Consider the following 20,121-nt stretch of genomic DNA (forward strand, 5'->3'; position numbering starts at 1 on the left):
GTTTCTGTCCATCCCACAGCACTGAAATGGCTTAACAAAAGTCTCAAAAAAAAAAAAATTCTCTGACTGTGATGCATTATGCCGCCTTGATCTAGCTGCAACCTTCAACACAGTTGATCTCGCCCAACACCTCCCCACTTTGTGGGACTGTCCTTGTTTGGTTCTACTCTTACCTATCCAATCTTAGCCAGAGAATCTCTGGCGATGACTTTTCTTCCCATTCCTGGACCGTCACCTCAGCAGTTCCCCCAAGGATCCACCCTTGGCCCCCTCCTTTTCCTCATCTACAGGCTGCCCCTTAGTGACATCATCCAAAGCCATGGGATTTGCTTCCACATGTATGGTGACAACATCGAGTTCTATTTATCAACCACCTCTTTTGACTATTCCACTACCTCTGTGCCATCAGACTGCTTGTCTGACTTTTGCATGAGCTGTAACTTCCTCCAGCTAAACATAGGGAAATCCAAAGCCACTGTTTTCGATCCTCACCATAAACTTCATACCCTTGTCACCAACTCCATTCCCCTCTGTGGCCAGAACCAAACTGTTTGCAACCTTGGAGCTTCTGAATTTATATCCTCTCCATCACGAAGATTGCCTACTTCCATCTGTGTAACATCGCCCAACACTGACGTGACCTCAGCCAACCTGCCACTGAAACCCTCATTTGTACCTTTGTCATCTCCAGAATTAATTACTCCAGTGCCTCTCCTGGCTGAACTCCCATCCTCCACCTTCCATAAGCTTTAACTCATCCAAAGCTCTGGTGCCTGCCTGTATCTTTGCACTGTTACGCTTACCCATTACATGCATCCTCACTGGATTCTAGTCTTGCAATGCTCAAATTTAAAACTCCCACTCTTGTGTTCAAATCCCTTCCTGGCCTTGTCCCTCCCTATCTCTGTTACCTCCTCCAGCCCTACAACCTTCTCTTCCCTCAACTTTCCGTACCTCTATCTCCAACCTCTCGAGCACCTCCCCGCCAAACCGTGCCTTCATCTGCCTAGGCCTCATGCTTTGGAATTCCCTCTCCCAATCCACTTCCTTCTTCTCTAAAGACCCTTCTTAAAACCTAACTCTTTATCAAGCTTTTGACCACCCCTGCTAATCTCTGCTCCTTTGGCTCAGCATCCATTTTCTTAATACATTTGTGAAGGACCTTGGGATGTTTTTCTATGCTAAAGGGACTACATCAATGGAAGTTGTTGGTGTTGGTATCCAAGGCATTAAATCTACTGCAAGGCATCTATTATTGGTTTTGTAAGATCCTTTTCTTAAGATTGTTAGTTGAAGATGCCTTGTAATGTAGCAACAGCATTATTATGAGCTTTCTCTTATCCAAGCCCAGAAGGAAATTCCATTACATAAAGGAACTAAATACTATTGCTCTGATTATCCTCTCAACACTTTTTAAAAGAATATTCTAGATTGCTGGGTTTCATCATTCTTACTTGATTACATTTTGAAATGCTGTCTGATGCAATAAATGTTTTCATTTTGGAAGTAAATCTTCTGGTCCTTACCTGTTCTGTCTCCTTGCAGACATGCATGGCGTATCCAACCTAAGATCTCGTTCTTTGTCGGGGACTGGGAGGTCCTTGGTTGGATCCTGGCTGAAGCTGAACCGAAGTGAAGAAAATTTTCTACTCTATGCACACCTCACCTATGTTACATTACCAATGCATCGCATCACAACAGGTAAATTCTGTCTGGCAGCCTGCCCCAACTCATGCCAGTGCAAAAGGAAATGTGTTGATAATTTTGTGTTAATAGATTGTTGCTTAGGCAGCAAGGAAAAAGTGGGTGGCAAACCTTTCTTCACCCTCTTAAATTAAGGAAAAGTGTATGTAATGTGATTAATGAAAGTAATGCACTGCTATGTTCCATTTCTTCCCCTCCCCCCCCCCCGCTCCGAGCCCCACACCCCCGGCAAAAAAAAAAGTAATGGTTTGCTGGTACCTCATTATTACCTTGCCCCTGAGATTAGAACTGTGATGTGGAAGACACTGGTGTAAAAGGTCTTGAGCTAGGACTTTTAAAGAAACTGTTGGTACATCTGTTGGGGGACTGCAAAGTGCAAAGCTTCTCAGCAGACTTCCTGACTTAAAAATCTGTGCAATAAATTACATTCTTCTAATTCAAATTTTGTTCAATTCAGTCCAGTAGGTTTACTTTTATAACTCGCTTTTTGTTTATTTCCTTGTACTTTAAATAACTAACTATATAATTCTGATCTTTGAAATCACCCCTTTAAATTCTTTCTTTTAAAATCTAGCGAGATTATCACAGTTAATTCAGAATCTAATTATTTATGAATTGTTGAGTTAATTTAAATCTTTGGTAAATCAGGATTGTTTTCTTTTAAATGTTCAGCTGTACCTAATCTTGAGAGTTTCTAAGTCTGAAACAAGAATGAAAAATTCTGGAGATAGCCGGACAGGTCAATATTTTGGGAAGGTCCCTGCTCACAATATTGACCTCTGTTCTCTCCGCAGATGCTGACTGGTCCACTTGGTGTCTCCAGCATCTTCTGTTTTGCCTTTTCATTTCTAGCATTTTCAGTTTTTGCTTTTTATTTGGGCATCTAAATTTGTTTTTTCCAACTACCAATTGTCACACACGCGTACCAGCCTACAGTGCCACGGAACGGTAGGCAGAGCTTTGACCCGGTGTTTAAGTGGTGCTTCTGAATGAATTTAACCAGGGCTCCCTCCCCAACCACCATATATACTGTAAATTACAGGGAAATTTCTGATTTACAGTTTAAACAGAGACTTGCATATATATAATGCCTTTCACAACCTCAGGACATTCCAAAGCGTTTTACAGCCAATTAAGTACTTTTTGAAATGTAATCACTGTTGTAATGCAGGAAAAGTGGCATCCAATTTATGCACAGCAATGACCAGATAATCTGTTTGTGATGTTGGTTGAGGGATAAATATTGGCCAGGACTCTCCTGCTCTTCGAATAGTGCCATGGGATCTTTTATGCCCACCTGAAAGGGCATTGGTTTAGCGTCTCGTCCGAAAGACGGCATCTCCAACTGTGCAGCACTCCCTCAGTACTGCACTGGAGTGTCAGCCTAGATTTTGTGCTCAAGTCTCTAGGGTGGGATTTGAACCCACAACTTTCTGACTCAGGCAAGAGTGCAACCCACTGAGCCACGGCTACCACCTAGTCTACTTGATTTCTCTTTATTTTTACTTTCAATGCATGATTTTTTTTCAGTTTTCTGAAAAACCCTTATCAGATTTTCAGATCCTAGTGATTTTATAATCTTTTCCCACACATTTTATCTTCCTGCACTTTGAAGTAAAATGGTTTGCTTTAAACTGGCTGAATTTGAACAAGATTATATTTCAAAAACAAGTAATTATCCATCCCTGTTAAGTGACCCAGAGATAATTCAATGTTCCTCATATAGTGATCCATCAAATTCCAAGTTTCTCTGTATCTGATCCCTTTTCTCCAAAAAAATGAGAAAATTATGTTGGGAATTCATTGACCAGCCCCCCTCCCCCACAACCTGTTAGTTTGTGAGATTGTAAGTTCTATATAGTATTTAGGATTGATCTTGAGTTTTCAAATAGTCTGTGAGCACAGTATTGAATTTGCCTCCCTCTCTCCTCAGATATTCTAGAAATACGGCAGAAGCCAATCCTGATGACATAGCAGAGTGCAGGCACTGCCATACAAACTCGCAGCCAAGTGCCTAACTGCAACTGGAATCTTGACAACACTGCCACCTAGTGTTGGGATGGAAGGGAAGTTTATTAGAATACCAGCCAATCAAAGTGCCTCCTTCACCTGCCCACAGGACATTACCAGTGTGCATTTTCTAATCACACTGTGTTTGTGTTTTGATAAGAGTCCAGTTAGGAGCTGCTTATTACTAAGAAACCAATGCATAAAGCTTCACGAACAATTTCTGAAGACAATTACTTTGTATCGAGCAACAACAGTAAAGGAGAACAAAAGGCGGAGGGGATTATTTGCTGAACTTTATATTAAACAAAAGACATTAAATGAAATCTTCAAGAAACTGTGTTCAGTAGGTAGATGACCCAAAGTTTTCTTTGTCAAAGCACCATTTGATTTGAGTGCTTATATCCAGTAATGTTGTAGGGTAATTCTTGAACTTTTTAAAAAAATGCGGTGAAGAAACAACAAAAGACATGGGATCACTGAGACCACACAGTGTTATCAAATTTTGCAGATCAATTCTAAGGGGAGTTGTTGGGGGGAGGGGGAAAGTGGCTTTCTTTCTTTCTTTTTAAGGTGGCTTTTGTTTATCTTGCCAAACCCAAGCTGATGATATTCAGCGTGCTCAGAAAGGGAAACAAACATTTGGGAAATGTTTTGTGCTGCTCATGTACTACAGGCAAGTGGGATGTTGGTTGTTGCATTACAGTTCTGTGTATACATCAGGTGTAAGCTTGTTTAGAGGAAACTGTGTATAAATTAATGTTATTGCAGAATCCCTTTTCCTGTGGTATTTATTTGAATGTGGTGAGATGGAACTTTCCCTAGTCCATTCGTCTGGATGGCTGCCACAATGGGCATACTGTCGAGATGTGATTTGAGTGGCACATTCTCAAAGTTGCTTGATGTGACCATAGGTCATTCTAGTGGTGAGTCCATCCGGATAATGTAGATTGTTTTACTGTGGGAACCCAGCAGTATTCCAATAGTTTGTCTCGGCAGCAGCCCATGGGGATGCATCTGAAGAATGATTGAGTAAAGAATATTGAGACCCTTTTACACAAACTGGACCATAAAAGAAATGCATTTTAGAGGGAGAAGAGGGAATCTTGCCACCTTCAGATTCTTAAGCCCACTTTTCTCCAGTTAATATCTCTGTACCATCAAACCTGTGGCTTATCAATTTCAACAGCTTCATTCAAATTGTTTTTTCTTGAAGCAAAACTGAACTAAAACTGGCTAACAGCTTGATGGAATAGGGATACTGCAGCTATTTAATGAATTGTTCACCAATCCCTGTGCCAAGTTCCATTTTATTTTGTAATCACACTACTTCTGCCATCCAGGAAACATGACCGACGGCAGGTTTTACTCCGACCTGTCACTGTTCTCTTCAGTTTGGGTTTGTTTCCAGTGTTAATTATATTTGCTATTAGAAACTGCAAGCATTTTTAGTCTATTTCTGCAGTGCACAACTTGGGTTGCCTCTTTTTGCTGTACCCAAAATTAGACAAGGGACAGAATAGGGGCAGGTTGGGACCATGGCTTGAATTTGAATGCTTACTGTGCTGTTGATTTTTTAAAAAATAATTAATCGAAAACTGCAGTAATGTTAATTACTAATGTTTTCACATCCTAAAACAGAAGTTGGTGGAGGAAAAAATGGACTTTTAAAAAAAAAACAGACCTTGACTATCTAGTTTTCATTTTAGAAATTTCTGAATGCACCACTCAAAAACTGAACAGGTGGCAACTCTATGCAGTGCAAGATAGAAACGCAGTGGTTGGGCTAAAATTAGATCCGTTTCATTCTGTCTTTTGTAGTATCCAGATTTTCTGATGGAGCACTTGACATGTAGGCAAAAAGACAGGAAGTTGATGTTGATGCAGTGAAACAGTACTAATCCCAATCAGTGTTTGAGAATTAGGGATTTTGAAAGGGAATATTTAATGGGTGTATATAAATAAGCTCATCCTTCTCTACCAAAAAAAACATTGGATTTGTGATATTTCACTACTTTCTTTGAAAAAATGAGTCTTGTATATTTTCTTTTACTTTGCTAAAAAAAAGTTTATTCTGTTCGGTTAATAGGCATTAGAGTAAAGGAGTTAGTGTGGCACCTGCCACTTGTGCTTTGTTTAAAGTGGTGCTAGGACCAGTATAATATCTCGTCGAATAGGACAGGAGGCCCAGAGAACAGTTGCTTTTGTGGGGGTGGGGGGAAGCCACCATGGTGTAATGGCTGAATGCCAACTTCATTGGTTCAGTGCCACCTTTGCTGGTCAGATTTCTCAGTGTGAAAGTACAGTTTTTTTAAAAACTTGGCATTGGTCCATGGAAGGCCAAATATATTCAACTTCTGATCAGAGAACTGCACTTAAGTCACCGTGGTGTGCGGTCAATACATTTTATTATTGGTTATGTTTGGGTGGTCAGTGGCTCACAAGCGTGAATCTGGTGCTCGTTTGTTGATGTATGCAGATTTTCTGCTCAAACTTGAACTGTTATAAAGCATATTTACTGCTCATTATTGTGTACAGAAGCCCCACATGCATGGCTGAAGGAGACAGATTTGTTTTACAGTACAGCCTTTTATTGGGGATCGAACACTGACTTAAAACAGTCCAATTTGTGTTTTTAATATATTGCCTCTTTTCTAGCAGTAGAACGCTAGATTCCTGTGGTGGGAACCTGTCTTCCAATCATATTCTCAGTTAACATTCATGCACTGCTATCTGTAACAGCAATGTTAGGTGAAGTTTGTCACAGTAGGGGGATGAGGGTGAAGGGGCAGACATGATAAATCAGCAAGAAGCCTGCAAATGTAATTTCCTGAATCGGGAAAATGTTCATGTGGCCAGCAAGAAATCTGTGGCTCAAATCAATCTGACCTCTCTGCAGAAGGAAGAAAGTATGATTACAAGAAACTAACAGGAATATAAAGACTGGCAGAATTGCTTCCTTTTAGTATAAAAGTCTTCCTAAACATTTGGTTAACTGCAATCAAATTTTCTCCACAATATTTCTTATTTCAGCATTTTTTTTTGTATACTGAGATTTAAGTGACGCCATGATATGGCAGCTGAGGTGTTCAAGGAAAAACCTTCATTACCTACACACTGCTCCTGCCTCTCTTTGCACATCCCATGATCGTCATAAAAGTCATTTTTCACATCCTTTTGTTTCCCCAAAAGGCTGAGATTTCCAATTTAGTAGAAGTTTGATAGGTGCCTTTCAGAAAACTAAATTGGAATGTACTAAATACAATGCAGTATAATGGAAACCATTTACAAAGACCACCTCCAAAGTGTAGTAACCAATATTTATAGTTTTAGGAATGTTGTAAAACTGCTTTTGGGAATTAGTTCCCAAACTGCTCCCTTAGTAACATTGAAATGTCAAATAAAAACAAAGTGCTGGAATACTCAGCTGGTCAGGCAGCGTCTGTGAAGAGAGAAACAGAGTTGATGTTTCAGGTTGATGGCCTTTTGTCAGAACTCTGGTCATTGACCTGAAACGATAACTCTGTTTCTCGCTCCATAGATGCTGCCTGACCTGCTGAGTATTTACAGCATTTTCTGTCTTTTTTTTTAAATTTCAGATTTCCAGCATCCACAGTATTTTTGTGTTTGTTGTATAGGTCAGACTTGTAATAGTTTTGAGAAGTTCATTATATCTGGTTGGAGGAAGAGAAAGAATGTGCCATTTGTTTTAGCAACCTTTCTCTTATATTTTCACATTGTCTTCTGTTTGTCCTTTGTGCTTTTGTCCACTTCACTTTCACACACACAAGGCATGGATTAGTCTGTGATATTCCGTACTATGCTGATAACACAGAGGCCACTATAGGCACATCAAAAGAAATTCAATGCAACTGCAGGGGGTTCCTGCACAAGATTTTAAGTGAAATCCAGAAAGTGACCTGAAATGTTAAACTCTATTTTGTTAAGTATAGGTAGCAATACCAACTTCTGTTAGTGAAGGGTCATTTCTTTCATATTTGTAAACACTATTCTTTTCCCCTGCCCCATCTTCCACTTCAAAAAAGTGCCTTGTGAGACTTGTATGTTCCTTTTTTGAGTTTTTGATTTGGGCAGTTTTTAATTGAGGGGAGATATTGAGTGAAATCCTGTGTTTTTTTCTTCACCAGGAGAGAGAAAAGCAGCTGTTAATGAATGTCTATTACCGGCGTAATAGAGCACCAATGTAAGGCACAGGAACACCCTAACCTTTTTGTGGGGAATGGTATATGGGAGGAGGCGACATGGAGCAGTAACTTAAAAAAGTTAGGAGGCATAGTTCCTAGAACATCACAGAATTTTAAAAAAAACACTGCCAATAGTGAAGGGTTTAAAAAACTTACATTTTTGAGGCAACTCTGCATGTGTTGTTAGTAGGTTACCTTTCAGGTCAGATATTTGCACCTTTTTTCTTATTTTAACACAAACCATCTGCATGATTTATATATGGGGGTGTTCTGCTATCACCTTCGTTGCACTTTTTCATATTTACCGCCACACCTGCAAAACTAACTTTTAAGAAAAGGAGTGTGAAGATTTTAATCAATCACTAGTGGCTTTCTTTTGGTAAGTAAGTTGATGCCTGTGAGCCCTTGCAGGGAGTTGACTCTGACCACCTGAGTTGTGAAAGATACATATTCAATACTTTGTCAAATGCAGAAGTGCTTCCACAAACGACAGACTGGAAGTATGTTTCTTTCAGAGCAAAAGATAGAAAAAGAAATGTCTGCTGTGTGTGCTGGAAGGAGATTCTTTTTTTTAAAAAAAATTGAATTCAACCTGTTATAGGCAATGAAGAAGTGGTAAACTACTGCTGAAACATCTGTATGCATGAGTGTGTACATGCTTTCAAATAGAGGCTACAAAAATGCTGGTTCATTTGTTCTCCTGTTTTTTTTTCTTCATCAAATTTCTTGTCAATTTGTACTGAAGACTTGTGTAATATCACCAGCCGAGATCAAAACAGTCTGCTGTGTGGGGTCTAGTGTTTGTTGAGTGCTACCTAACTCTCTTGACACCACAGGCATTGCGCGTAGTCAGGATACGTATCCTGATCACTGAAGGTTGAAAGTGAAACCCTAGTCGAACAAAATGTTAGTGCTTCCAAGTACAGGATTGTCTGCTGCTACTTGAATACACAGGGCTTTGTTTTGTGTAAATACTAATGTTCAGTTACAATGTATGGTCTCTTGTTTTATTTTGATTGAAGTTTCTGTTAGAGTTGCAATGGTTTAGATTGTTTGAAACCTTCAATGTGAGTATTTATTTTCCATTAAATGCCCATTGTAATCACAACCTGTAAGCCCAGGATTTGAATAATCTTTTAAATGTTGGTTATGGGCACTGTAACTGGCTCAAATCCCTCCTGAACAATGCCTTGTAAAAGCTATCCTCTTAGTGTACAGTAGCTATTTCATAATTGTTTTAGGGCTCCTTTGTTGAAGGGGAACGTCTTAATGGTTTGGCAAACTTCGGGATGAAAAGAGAGCTCAGAGCTAGGTGTAATTTTTTTCATGATGCAATCACTCTCAGGTGATGCAGTGGTGGGTGCTTTTTGTGCTTGACAAACTTTTCTCTTTTGCAAACATTTTCACATGCCTTTTTAATAGAGGATCCCGAAAAAAATGTTCATGCTTATACTTTCTGATAAACCACAGCCTCGGGCACAACTTGCATTGTTCATTACTCATTAATTGGGGACTAAGAGGGACCACAGTACTGTATGTGTATAAAATAGCTGTTTACATAAAACATTAGACTTTAAGCAAAATGCCATTTATTACCTCAATAATTTCCCATGTTTCAAGAGCCACTGTGTACTGAAAAATATGTGGATCTATACACACTCTGTGCATTCTGTCGTGTGTTTTAGTAACAGCCTATGGGATGACAATGTCTGCTAACATTATTTTTAACACTAATGTGCCAATAGGAACAGGAAACTATAGCTTCTAAAGAGAACAATGAAGGTTGGAGATTTTCCAATTTTCTTACTTGTCTGGTAGTTTGCAGTGATCATGTGGCCAATTGGTATAATCTATGTAGGACTGTGAGCTGTTGCAAAACAGTTTGAATAAGTGAATTTATGTATAAATGCCTCCTAGGGCAGAGTAATGTGGACAACTGTGTAATAACCATACACTGCCCAAGGATCTCAACCTTGGCCCCAGTGGTCCTCCTGCCTCCTCCCCTCCCTCTTTTTGTCCCAACCAAACCCCCTGATTTGAGTTTTATGCTGAGACACTGAACAAAACACTTTTTAGATTACTCTTACCCTTCTTCTACCCCCTCAACATGAACTGTTAGTTGACAGGTTTGCTGTGCACTTTCTTTTAAGTCTCCAAGTTTCCACCTAATGGGTCCCTTACGAAAGGGCAATTGTCTTCATGAAAACCCACTATCATTGGCTGCAGCGTGATCTTGTTCGAATATAAACACATGGTTCTTCTGGCTTTTTTTTTCCCCTTGCCAAACCAAAAAATTGACACACACCTTAATTTGGATGAAGACTGCTGTCCTGACTTGCTGTCTTTTAGTTTCTCATTACTGTTTGGTAATTCATATAAGTGAGAAGCCATTTGCTGGATGATTACCAGGAGTTCAACAGATTGAGATATTCTGCAAGGACCTGGGGTCAGAAATGTGTTGGAGCATATCCGTTTAATTGAAGCAGGACTGCTACTATCTTTTATAATGGAGTTTACTATTGTAGAAAATTGAATCGGCCATGGATATAGTTGTGACTGCTTACCAGAGGCGGCTCATCAGGTGAAGCAAGTGAGACACTACCTCACCTGAAATCCTGCACAGATCTCCCACCAGAAACTTCCAGCAACTTAAATTTAGATAGATTTAATTTAAACAGTGGCCTGATTTTCTTTTTGTGGCGTATCAAGGTAAAGGATAACATCCTGTGTGAAAGTTTAGACAACCCAGAGCAGAAAAATTTTGCAGACTGGTTTGGTGATACTCCAGTTAGTGCTTTTTGTACAAAGTTTTAGTTTCTTTATTTAAGTCCAATCCTGGATGTAAAGGTTTAAAAGACGACAAGCACTGAATAATAGTTAGAAAAAGATAATATACAGCTTATAAGGTTGTTGGTGGGATTGTACAGGAAGGGCCCATTGCCATAGTAATGTGCAGGCTTGGTTAGGCTTGTACAGCTGTGCCATGCCTATCAAAAAGGTCACCAGCCGCCACTGTCTACAGCAATGGAATGCAGAGGGAGGATATTAGTAAAACAAAATATATTACCTTAAGAGTTATAAATACTTTACCACTTCAGGCTGCACTACTAGCTGGTCTTGACTTCAGTGCTGATTTCTGTTTTCTGCAACTTGGTATGCTGGGAGTAACAGCAGTCCTGAAGTTTATATCATTAATAATGGTAGAACTTGAACTGAACAAATATTTTCATAGCTAGCTTCTGTATCCTTGATCACTAATACTGGGCTCTTGAGTGCCCTTTAACATTCAGGTGGAGATACCCTCATGAGACACACTGCTGCTGTGCTTTGGGCTGTATGGTTTACAATCTTCAATGTAATCAGTGACATTTTTCAATTGGGAAACACAACTAGTTTCATCATCAAAAGACTAATTTCTCCATCATTTTGAAGGTTTCATGGAATAGCAATAAAGTAGGAGCTTGTGTACTGCAGTAGGTGGAACTGAGAATAGGCTAGTCATGCCTTAGTTCATCAATACTTATTGCTTAAAAACATTTTCAAAATAGTTTTGAATTTCTTTGGAAATTTTGTATTTCCCCTGTAGAGGATCGATAGACTGGTCTGTAATAGACATATTGATCCAGGGTGCTACACTTGGGGGCTGACGCTGGCCTCAAGAAAATATGCAGCACTTAATATGTCCAAAAGAATGATTGTGACATTTCAAAAACTGTGCTGAGCACTGTTACTGTGGTTCATTCTCCCATTGGGGGCTTCAAGTCCATGTAACTTTCACTGATTCTCATTTGCTTCATTCATAGCTCACCAATCTTTTGTCTTCTAGTTTTTTTTAACCTTTGTTCCAGCCTTCATATTTGGCATGTTGCTCATTCCCTCCTTGTGTTAACTCATGTAAAATGGAACAGACTGTAGACACAGCTCTGCTGCTGCTGTTGTTGATACCTAAATAGTGTTGAGGCCAAAAGTGATGTGTTCCTTAACAATCCAATCTAGATATGGTGTCAAGTTGGGGAAAAGTAGGCTTCAGTCTTCTATGTAAATGTACTATTAAAGATCCTGATGCTTCAAAACAATTTAATAATAAATAAATGGATAAGCCTATTATCAGTCTGTTGTATGATTTCAATAGCACTGTGAGAAAATGGGATGATGGTAGATTGGAACAGACACTCCTTTCAAGAAATGTTAACCTTGCATTTTGAGGGTGGATTCACTGTGGAGCATCCGTGATGCTGAGACTATCGTGGATAGCACGTTCAGTGAGGTGGTCGCACCGCAGGTAAAGATTACGCAGGTAGAAAGGAAATGGGTGACCGCCAGACAGAGTAAAAGGACTAGGCAAGTAAAGCAGGAGTCCCCTGGGGCGATCTCCCTCTCAAACAGATATACCGCTTTGGATACTGTTGGGGGAGATGGCTCATCAGGGGAAAGTAGCAAGAGCCAAGTTTGTGGCACCACAGGTGGCTCAGCTGCACAGGAGAGGAAGAAGAGTGGCAGGGCTATAGTGATAGGGGATTCAATTGTAAGGGGAACAGATAGGCGTTTCTGTGGCCGCAAACGTGACTCCAGGATGGTATGTTGCCTCCCTGGTGCTAGGGTCAAGGATGTTGCGGAGCAGCTGCAGGACATTCTGGAGGGGGAGGGTGAACAGCCAGTAGTCGTGGTCCATATCGGTACCAACGACATAGGTTTAAAAAAAAGGATGACGTCCTGCAAGGTGAATTTAAGGAGTTAGGAGTTAAATTTAAAAGGAAGGACTTCAAAGATAGTGATCTCAGGATTACTACCAGTGCCACGTGCTAGTGAGTATAGGAACAGGAGAATAGACCGGATGAATGCGTGGCTGCAGGGATGGTGTAGGAGGGAGGGATTTAGATTCCTGGGACATTGGGACCTGTTCTGGGGAAGGTGGGACCTGTACAAGCGGGACGGGTTACACCCGAGCAGGACCGGGACCAATGTCCTCACAGGAGTGTTTGCTAGTGCTGCTGGGGAAGGTTTAAACTAGAGTGGCAGGGGAGTCAGAAGGGAGTAAAGTTGAGAGGTGAAGACCCAGGGGAAATTTACAATACAAATAGTACAAACAGTTGTTAAAGAACAAGTGAAAGGGAAAAGCGTAGAGCAGCAGAAAGTGTATTTAGGCACTACAGATAAAGTGAAAACTAGAAGGTGTAAGGCGATTAACCCAGCATCAAAGCTGAAGGTCAGGCAAGGGTGTGTGGCCCAACTAAGAGTTCTATATACAAATGCACAGAGTATAAGGAATAAATTAAATGAACTACAGGTTCAAATTCAAATTGGAGGGTATGACATGATAGCTATTACAGAGACATGGCTGCAGGATGGTCAGGATTGGGAACTAAATATACCGGGATATAAGGTCAACAGGAGAGACAGGGAAAATGGAAGAGGGGGAGTAGCAGCCTTAATGATTAGAGATGAAATCACTTCAATGATGAAGGGGGATATAACGAGAGGTAAGCAGCCAACAGAGACCTTATGGGTTGAATTGAGAAATATGAAAGGATCTAAGACTATAGTGGGAATTGTGTATAGGACCCCTGGCAGCAGCTCTGAAGTGCTAGATTGTATAAATGCGGAGATTAGACAAGCGTATAAAAACGGCATAGTCTTAATGTGAGACTTTACCTTTCTGACAGTTGCTAGTCTGCTTTTCCCAATCTTTGTGAAGGTTAGTGAATTTCTTGAGTGTGTTCGGGATAGTTTTCTACAGCAGTATGTCCTGGAGGCAACAAGGGGGCAAGCCATACTAGATTTAGTAATGAGTAATGAACCAGATTTTGTTAACTGCTTAACTACGCAAACATTATCCAATAGCGATCATAATATGATCGAGTTCAATGTAGTGTTTGAAAGGGAAAAAAGTGAGTCAGCTGCTCAGATTCTAGACTTGGGTAAGGCTGACTTCAATGGGATGAGACAGAGACTGTCCACAGTAAACTGGGCAAATCTGTTAATGGGTAAAACGACTGATGATCAGTGGGAAATGTTTAAAGAAACATTTAACGTGATACAAGATCGGTTTATACCCGAGGGGCAGGAACTCTAGTTGTTCATGGCTGTTTTTTTTGGCAAGTAAAGAGTTAAGGTACAGTATAAGACATAAGGAAAGGGCATACAAAAAGGCAAAAAATGGCACAGATCCTGGCGAATGGGAACGATACAAAGATCAACAAAGGGTCAGAAAACAGATAGTAAGAGCTACAAAAAGAGAGTATAAAAAGAAACTTGCAAGGGATATCAAAACCAATACGAAGAACTTTTATAGTTATATTAGGAAAAAGAGGGTGGTCAGGAGCAGTGTTGGCCCCTTAAAAACTGAAAGTGGGGATATTGTCATTGACAATGGGGAAATGGCAGACATGTTGAACGATTACTTTGCGTCAATATTTACAGTAGAGAAAGAGGATAGCATGCCGGAAATCCCAAGAAAACTAATATTGAATCGGGGACAGGGACTCTATAAAATTAATAGAAATAAAGCAACAGTAATGAACAAAATAATAGCACTAAAGAGTGACAAATCCCCAGGACCAGATGGTTTCCATCCCAGGGTTTTAAAGGAAGTAGGTGAGCACTTTGCAGATGCCCTAACTATAATCTTTCCGAGTTCTCTAGATTCAGGAACTGTCCCTCTGGATTGGAAAATTGCACATGTCGCTCTGCTTTTTAAGAAGGGGGAGAGAGAGGGAAACCAAGGAATTATAGACCAGTTAGCCTAACATCTGTTGTGGGGAAAATGCTGGAGTCTATAAATTAAGGATTGGGTGACTGAACACCGAGAATTTTCAGCTAATCAGAGAGCCAGCATAGATTTGTGAAAGGTAGGTCGTGCCTGACAAACCTGATTGAATTTTTTGAAGAGGTGACTAAAGTAGTGGTCAGGGAATTGTCAATGGATGTTATTTATATGGACTTCCAGAAGGCATTTGATAAGGTCCCACATAAGAGACTGTTAGCTAAGATAGAAGCCCATGGAATCGAGGGAAAAGTATGGACTTGGTTAGGAAGTTGGCTGAGCGAAAGGCGATGGAGAGTAGGGATAATGGGTAGGTACTCACATTGGCAGGATGTGACTAGTGGAGTCCTGCAGGGACCTGTCTTGGGGCCTCAATTATTCACTATTTATTAACTACTTAGACGAAGGCATAGAAAGTCTCATATCTAAGTTTGCCGATGACACAAAGATTGGTGGCATTGTAAGCGGTGTAGATGAAAACATAAAATTACAAAGGGATATTGATAGATTAGGTGAATGGGCAAAACTGTGGCAAATGGAATTCATTGTAGACAAATGTGAGGTCATCCACTTTGGATCAAAAAAGGATAGAACAGGTTACTTTCTAAATGGTAAAAAGTTAAAAACAGTGGATGTCCAAAGGGACCTAGGGGTTCAGGTACATAGATCATTGAAGTGTCATGAACAGGTGGAGAAAATAATCAATAAGGCTAATGGAATGCTGGCCTTTATATCTTGAGGACTAGAGTACAAGGGGGCAGAGGTTATGCTGCAGCTATACAAAACCCTGGTTAGACCGCACCTGGAGTACAGTGAGCAGTTCTGGGCACCGCACCTTCGGAAGGACATATTGGCTTTGGAGGGAGTGCAGCGTAGGTTTACTAGAATGATACCCGGACTTCAAGGGTTAAGTTACGAGGCGAGATTACACAAATTGGGGTTGTATTCTCTGGAGTTTCGAAGGTTAAGGGGTGATCTGATCGAAGTTTATAAGATATTAAGGGGAACAGATAGGGTGGATAGAGAGAAACTATTTCTGCTGGTTGGGGATTCTAGGAGTAGGGGGGCACAGTCTAAAAATTAGAGCCAGATCTTTCAGGAGCGAGATTAGAAAACATTTCTACACACAAAGGGTGGTAGAAGTTTGGAACTCTCTTCCGCAAATGGCAATTGATACTAGCTCAATTGCTAAATTTAAATCTGAGATAGATAGCTTTTTGGCAATCAAAGGTATTAAGGGATATGGGCCAAAGGCAGGTATATGGAGTTAGATCACAGATCAGCCATGATCTTATCAAATGGCGGAGCAGGCACGAGGGGCTGAATGGCCTACTCCTGTTCCTATGTTCCTAGGATACTCTCAGAAATTTGGGCCAACTGGCCTGTTCTCATTCCATGCTTTCTTGCCTTCCTTATGCCTCTGACCATTGAGGCTCTGTGTTGAATAACTTGTTTAAAAGTACAAAACGCAGTTGTTGAAACTTAAGTGCAAAATAGTATTTTTAGGCCAGTATTTCATTAAAATCCAAATGTAACTTCAATTTGATGACGTGTTCAGATTCAGTCTGAATACAGTTGTCTAACAATTTATTTTACACAAACTATTAGACTAAATAAGCATAATGGTGCTATGGTACAGCTCCAACATGTAACATTGAGGAGGGCAAGGTCTAAGAATGTAAAAGTGTGGAATAGAAAAGGTTATTCAGCACGTGATGCCTACTCCCATCAACCATGTGTAAGTTACCTTATCATGGACTCTAGCCAACCCATTTAATCTCATGTGAGAATATTCTGCATACACTCTGGTCCCCAAAATTCATAATGTAAATCTCAATTCATTATCATGTGCACATTTCAACCTTGGCCTACTATACATGACAGAGAACAGTATCAACAGCACAGGACCTATCCTGTCTGCTGGAATACTTGTTCTCAGACTGTAATTATTCTTATAATCTCCAGATAGTTGTCCAGCTCTTTTTGCAAGATTTAGTCAACATAACAGTATGAACTGTTTCACAGGTGTTCTACTTTCTCAGGGAGTAGTTTAAATTATAGAAGAGAGGCAAGGGAAGGAGAAAAGAAAGTGAAAGGAAAAAAGGGAAGGGAAAAAAAAACAAGGGAAGGGTGGGGGAGATAGAAACAAATGGAAAGAGAATTTTTTTCAGACTTACTAGTATCCATCTCTTCAATTAGAGGGGTGGGAGGGGATGAGGTTTTTTCTGGTATACTCAACCAGTTGTAAAAAGGTTGAGTAACTCAATTAGCTTATTTATTGCTAAAAATGACATGTTCCATCAGTGACCTGCTACCAAACATGGGATAAAAATATATAATGCTTCAGAATTTTGCTCCAACAGTGTCCTGGCCAATATTTATCCCTCAATCAACATCACAATCAGATTATCTGGTCATTATCATAGTGATGCTTGTGGGAGCTTGCTGTGGGCAAATTGGCTGCTGTGTTTCCTACAACCGTGACTATACTTCAAAATTACTTCATTGGCTGTAAAGTGCTTTGGGACATCCTGAGGTCATGAAAGGTGCTATATAAATTCAAGTTTATTCTGCATGATCTAACATATCTAAAAAAAAACTGCATTGGAAGAGTCCTAGAAATGTCTCTATATCCCCTTAATAGTAATTGGCATGTGGCTTGAGGAAGTCAGAGAAAAATAAATCAACAAAAGCTGCTGCATATTTTGGGTAAAATGTGATAAATGTCTAGCTATGTTCTAAAGTAAAAATACTTAATTGGAGGAGAGCCAATTTCAGTGGGATGAGAACAGATCTGGCCCGGGTAAATTGGAATCAAAGATTGGCAAGCAAAACTGTAATTGAAAAGTGGGCAGCCTTTAAAGAGGAGATGGTTTGGGTACAGTCTAGGTACATTCCCATGAGCGAGAAAGATAAGGCAACTAAAGCCAGAGCTCCCTGGATGCCAAGAGATAGTAAAATGAAGTGGAAAAAAGGGGCGTATGACAGATGTCAGGTTGATAACACAAGTGAGAACCAGGCAGAATATAGAAAGTTCAGAGGGGAAGTGAAAAAGCAAATAGGAGGGGCAAAGAGAGAGTATGAGAATAGACTGGCAGCCAACAGAAAAGGGAATCCAAAAGTCTTCTACAGGCATATAAATAGTAAATGGGTAGTAAGAGGAGGGGTGGGGCTGATTTGGGACCATAAAGGAGATCTATTCATGGAAGCAGAGGGCATAGCTGACGTACTAAATGAGTACTTTGCATCTGTCTTTACCAAGGAAGAAGATGCAGCCAGAGTCTCAGGAAAGGAAGATATAGTTGAGATACTGGATGGGCTAAAAATTGATAAAGAGGAGATACTAGAAAGGCGAGCTGTACTAAAAGTAGTTAAGTCACCCGGTCCGGATGGGATGCATCCTAGGTTGCTGAGGGAAGTCAGGGTGGAAATTGCGGAGGTACTGGCCATAACCTTCCAAACATCCTTAGATACGGGGGTGGTGCCAGAGGACTGGAGAATTGCAAATGTTACACCCTTTTTTGAACAAGGGTGTAAGGATAAACCCAGTAACTATAGGCCAATCAGTTTAACTTCGGTGGTGGGGAAACTTTTAGAAACTATAATCCAGGACAGAATTAAACAGTCACTTGGACGAGTGTGGATTGATTAGGCAAAGCAAGCATGGATTTGTTGAAGGCAAATCGTGTTTAACCAACCTGATATAGAGTTTTTTGATGCGGTTACAGAGAGGGTAGATGAGGGCATTGCAGTTGATGTGGGGTATATAGACTTTCAAAAGGCATTTGATGAAGTATCGCATGGTAGACTTGTCCTCAAGATTGCGACCCATGGAATAAGAGGGGCAGTAGCAACATGGATACAGAATTGGCTAAATGACAGGAAACAGAGAGTGGCGGTGAACGGTGGTTTTTCAGACTGGAGGAAGGTGTACAGTGGTGTTCCCCAGGGGTCAGTGCTGGGACCACTGCTTTTCTTGATATATATTAATGACTTGGACTTGGGTGTACAAGGCGCAATTTCAAAATTTGCAGATGACACAAAACTTGGAAGAATAGTGAACAGGGAGGAGGATATAGACAGGGTGGTGGCATAGGCAGACACGTGGCATGTGAAATTTAATGCATTCCTACATTTTGGTAGGAAGAATAAGGAGAGGCAATATAAACTAGAGGGCACAATTCTAAAAGGGGTACAGGAACAGAGAGATCTAGGGGTATACATGTACAAATTGTTGAAGGTGGCAGGGCAGGTTAAGAAAGCAGTTTAAAAAAAGCATACAGGATCCTGGGCTTTGTAAATAGAGGCATAGAGTGCAAAAGTAGTCATGATGAACCTTTATAAAACACTGGTTTGGCCACAACTGGAGTATTGCGTCTCATTCTGGGCAACGCACTTTAGGAAAGACATGGAGACCTTAGCGAGGCTGCAGAAGAGATTTACTAGAATGATTCCAGGGATGAGGGACTTTAGTTACATGGATAGACTGGAGAAGCTGGGGGTTGTTCTCCTTGGAACAGAGAAGGTTGCGAGGAGATTTGATGGAGGTATTCAAAATCATGAAGGGTCTAGACAGAGAAACTCTTCCCACTGGCAGAAGGGTCAAGAACCAGAGGGCATAGATTTAAGGTGATTGGCAAAAAAACCAAGGTTACACGAGGAAAAACTTTTTTACACAGCGTGGTTAGGATCTGGAATGCACTGCCTGAGGGGGTGGTGGAGGCAAATTCAGTCATGGCCTTCAAAAGGCAACTGGATAAGTACTTGAAAGTAAAAAATTTGCAGGGCTACAGCGATGGGGCAGATTAGCGGGATTGCTCTTTCATAGAGCCGGCACGGACTCAATGGCCCAAATGGCCTCCTTCCGTGCTGTAACCTTTCTATGATTTAACGTACTTATTTCAGAATTGCTATAAAATAAGAGGGAAGGGAAATTACTTTAGTCCCTTGGGTCAGTTTTGGGTAATTTTGAGATCAAGACAAGTACTGGAAGAACCGCACCTCAGTTGGGAAATAACTTATGAAAAGGGTATGAAATCATTTTCTTGATGGTTCTGTGGGTAAATGTGTTACTGAGTCATACGGACAAAGAAAGTCACAGGTTTGATCCCTGTTCTGTGCGCCAACTAGAGCACCACAATTTGCCTCAGTATCCCCAGGTTAGGGATGGGAAAATCAGTTAGGGTTCCCGCTCCTAACTTCCACCTAGTGACTCCTGTTGAGAAGTTTATGTGTAGGTATTTTGATGAGGACAGAAACCGGTGTGGATATGATGCCTCATAATAGCTTGACACATGAAGAATACCCACTTAGGCAAGGTATTGAAGGGCTTTTGGCACTTATGAAACTCTATCCTGACATAGTCAATGCCTTTAAGTGAAGAGGGAGGAGGGATGATTTTTTTGGGGCGGGGCGGGGGGGGGGGGGGTTGGGGGGGGCGGA

At 40.7% G+C, this 20,121-nt stretch overlaps 1 protein-coding gene across 4 annotated transcripts in view; it reads left to right on the forward strand.

Annotated features, from left to right (window-relative positions):
- Positions 1–9,024, forward strand: part of kiaa0930 — a 92,911-nt gene extending 83,887 nt beyond the window's left edge. For all 4 annotated transcript variants that reach the window (XM_067999760.1, XM_067999761.1, XM_067999763.1 and 1 more), the window contains 2 exons: positions 1,546–1,701; positions 3,638–9,024. In XM_067999760.1, the coding sequence (XP_067855861.1) occupies positions 1,546–1,701; positions 3,638–3,678 (197 nt within the window). In that variant the 3' untranslated portion in view covers positions 3,679–9,024. The remainder of the gene's footprint in view (positions 1–1,545; positions 1,702–3,637) is intronic.
- Positions 9,025–20,121: the final 11,097 nt, after the last annotated feature.

Source organism: Heptranchias perlo, chromosome 18 (genome assembly GCF_035084215.1).
Source record: "Heptranchias perlo isolate sHepPer1 chromosome 18, sHepPer1.hap1, whole genome shotgun sequence".
In the NCBI taxonomy this organism is placed as follows: domain Eukaryota; kingdom Metazoa; phylum Chordata; class Chondrichthyes; order Hexanchiformes; family Hexanchidae; genus Heptranchias; species Heptranchias perlo.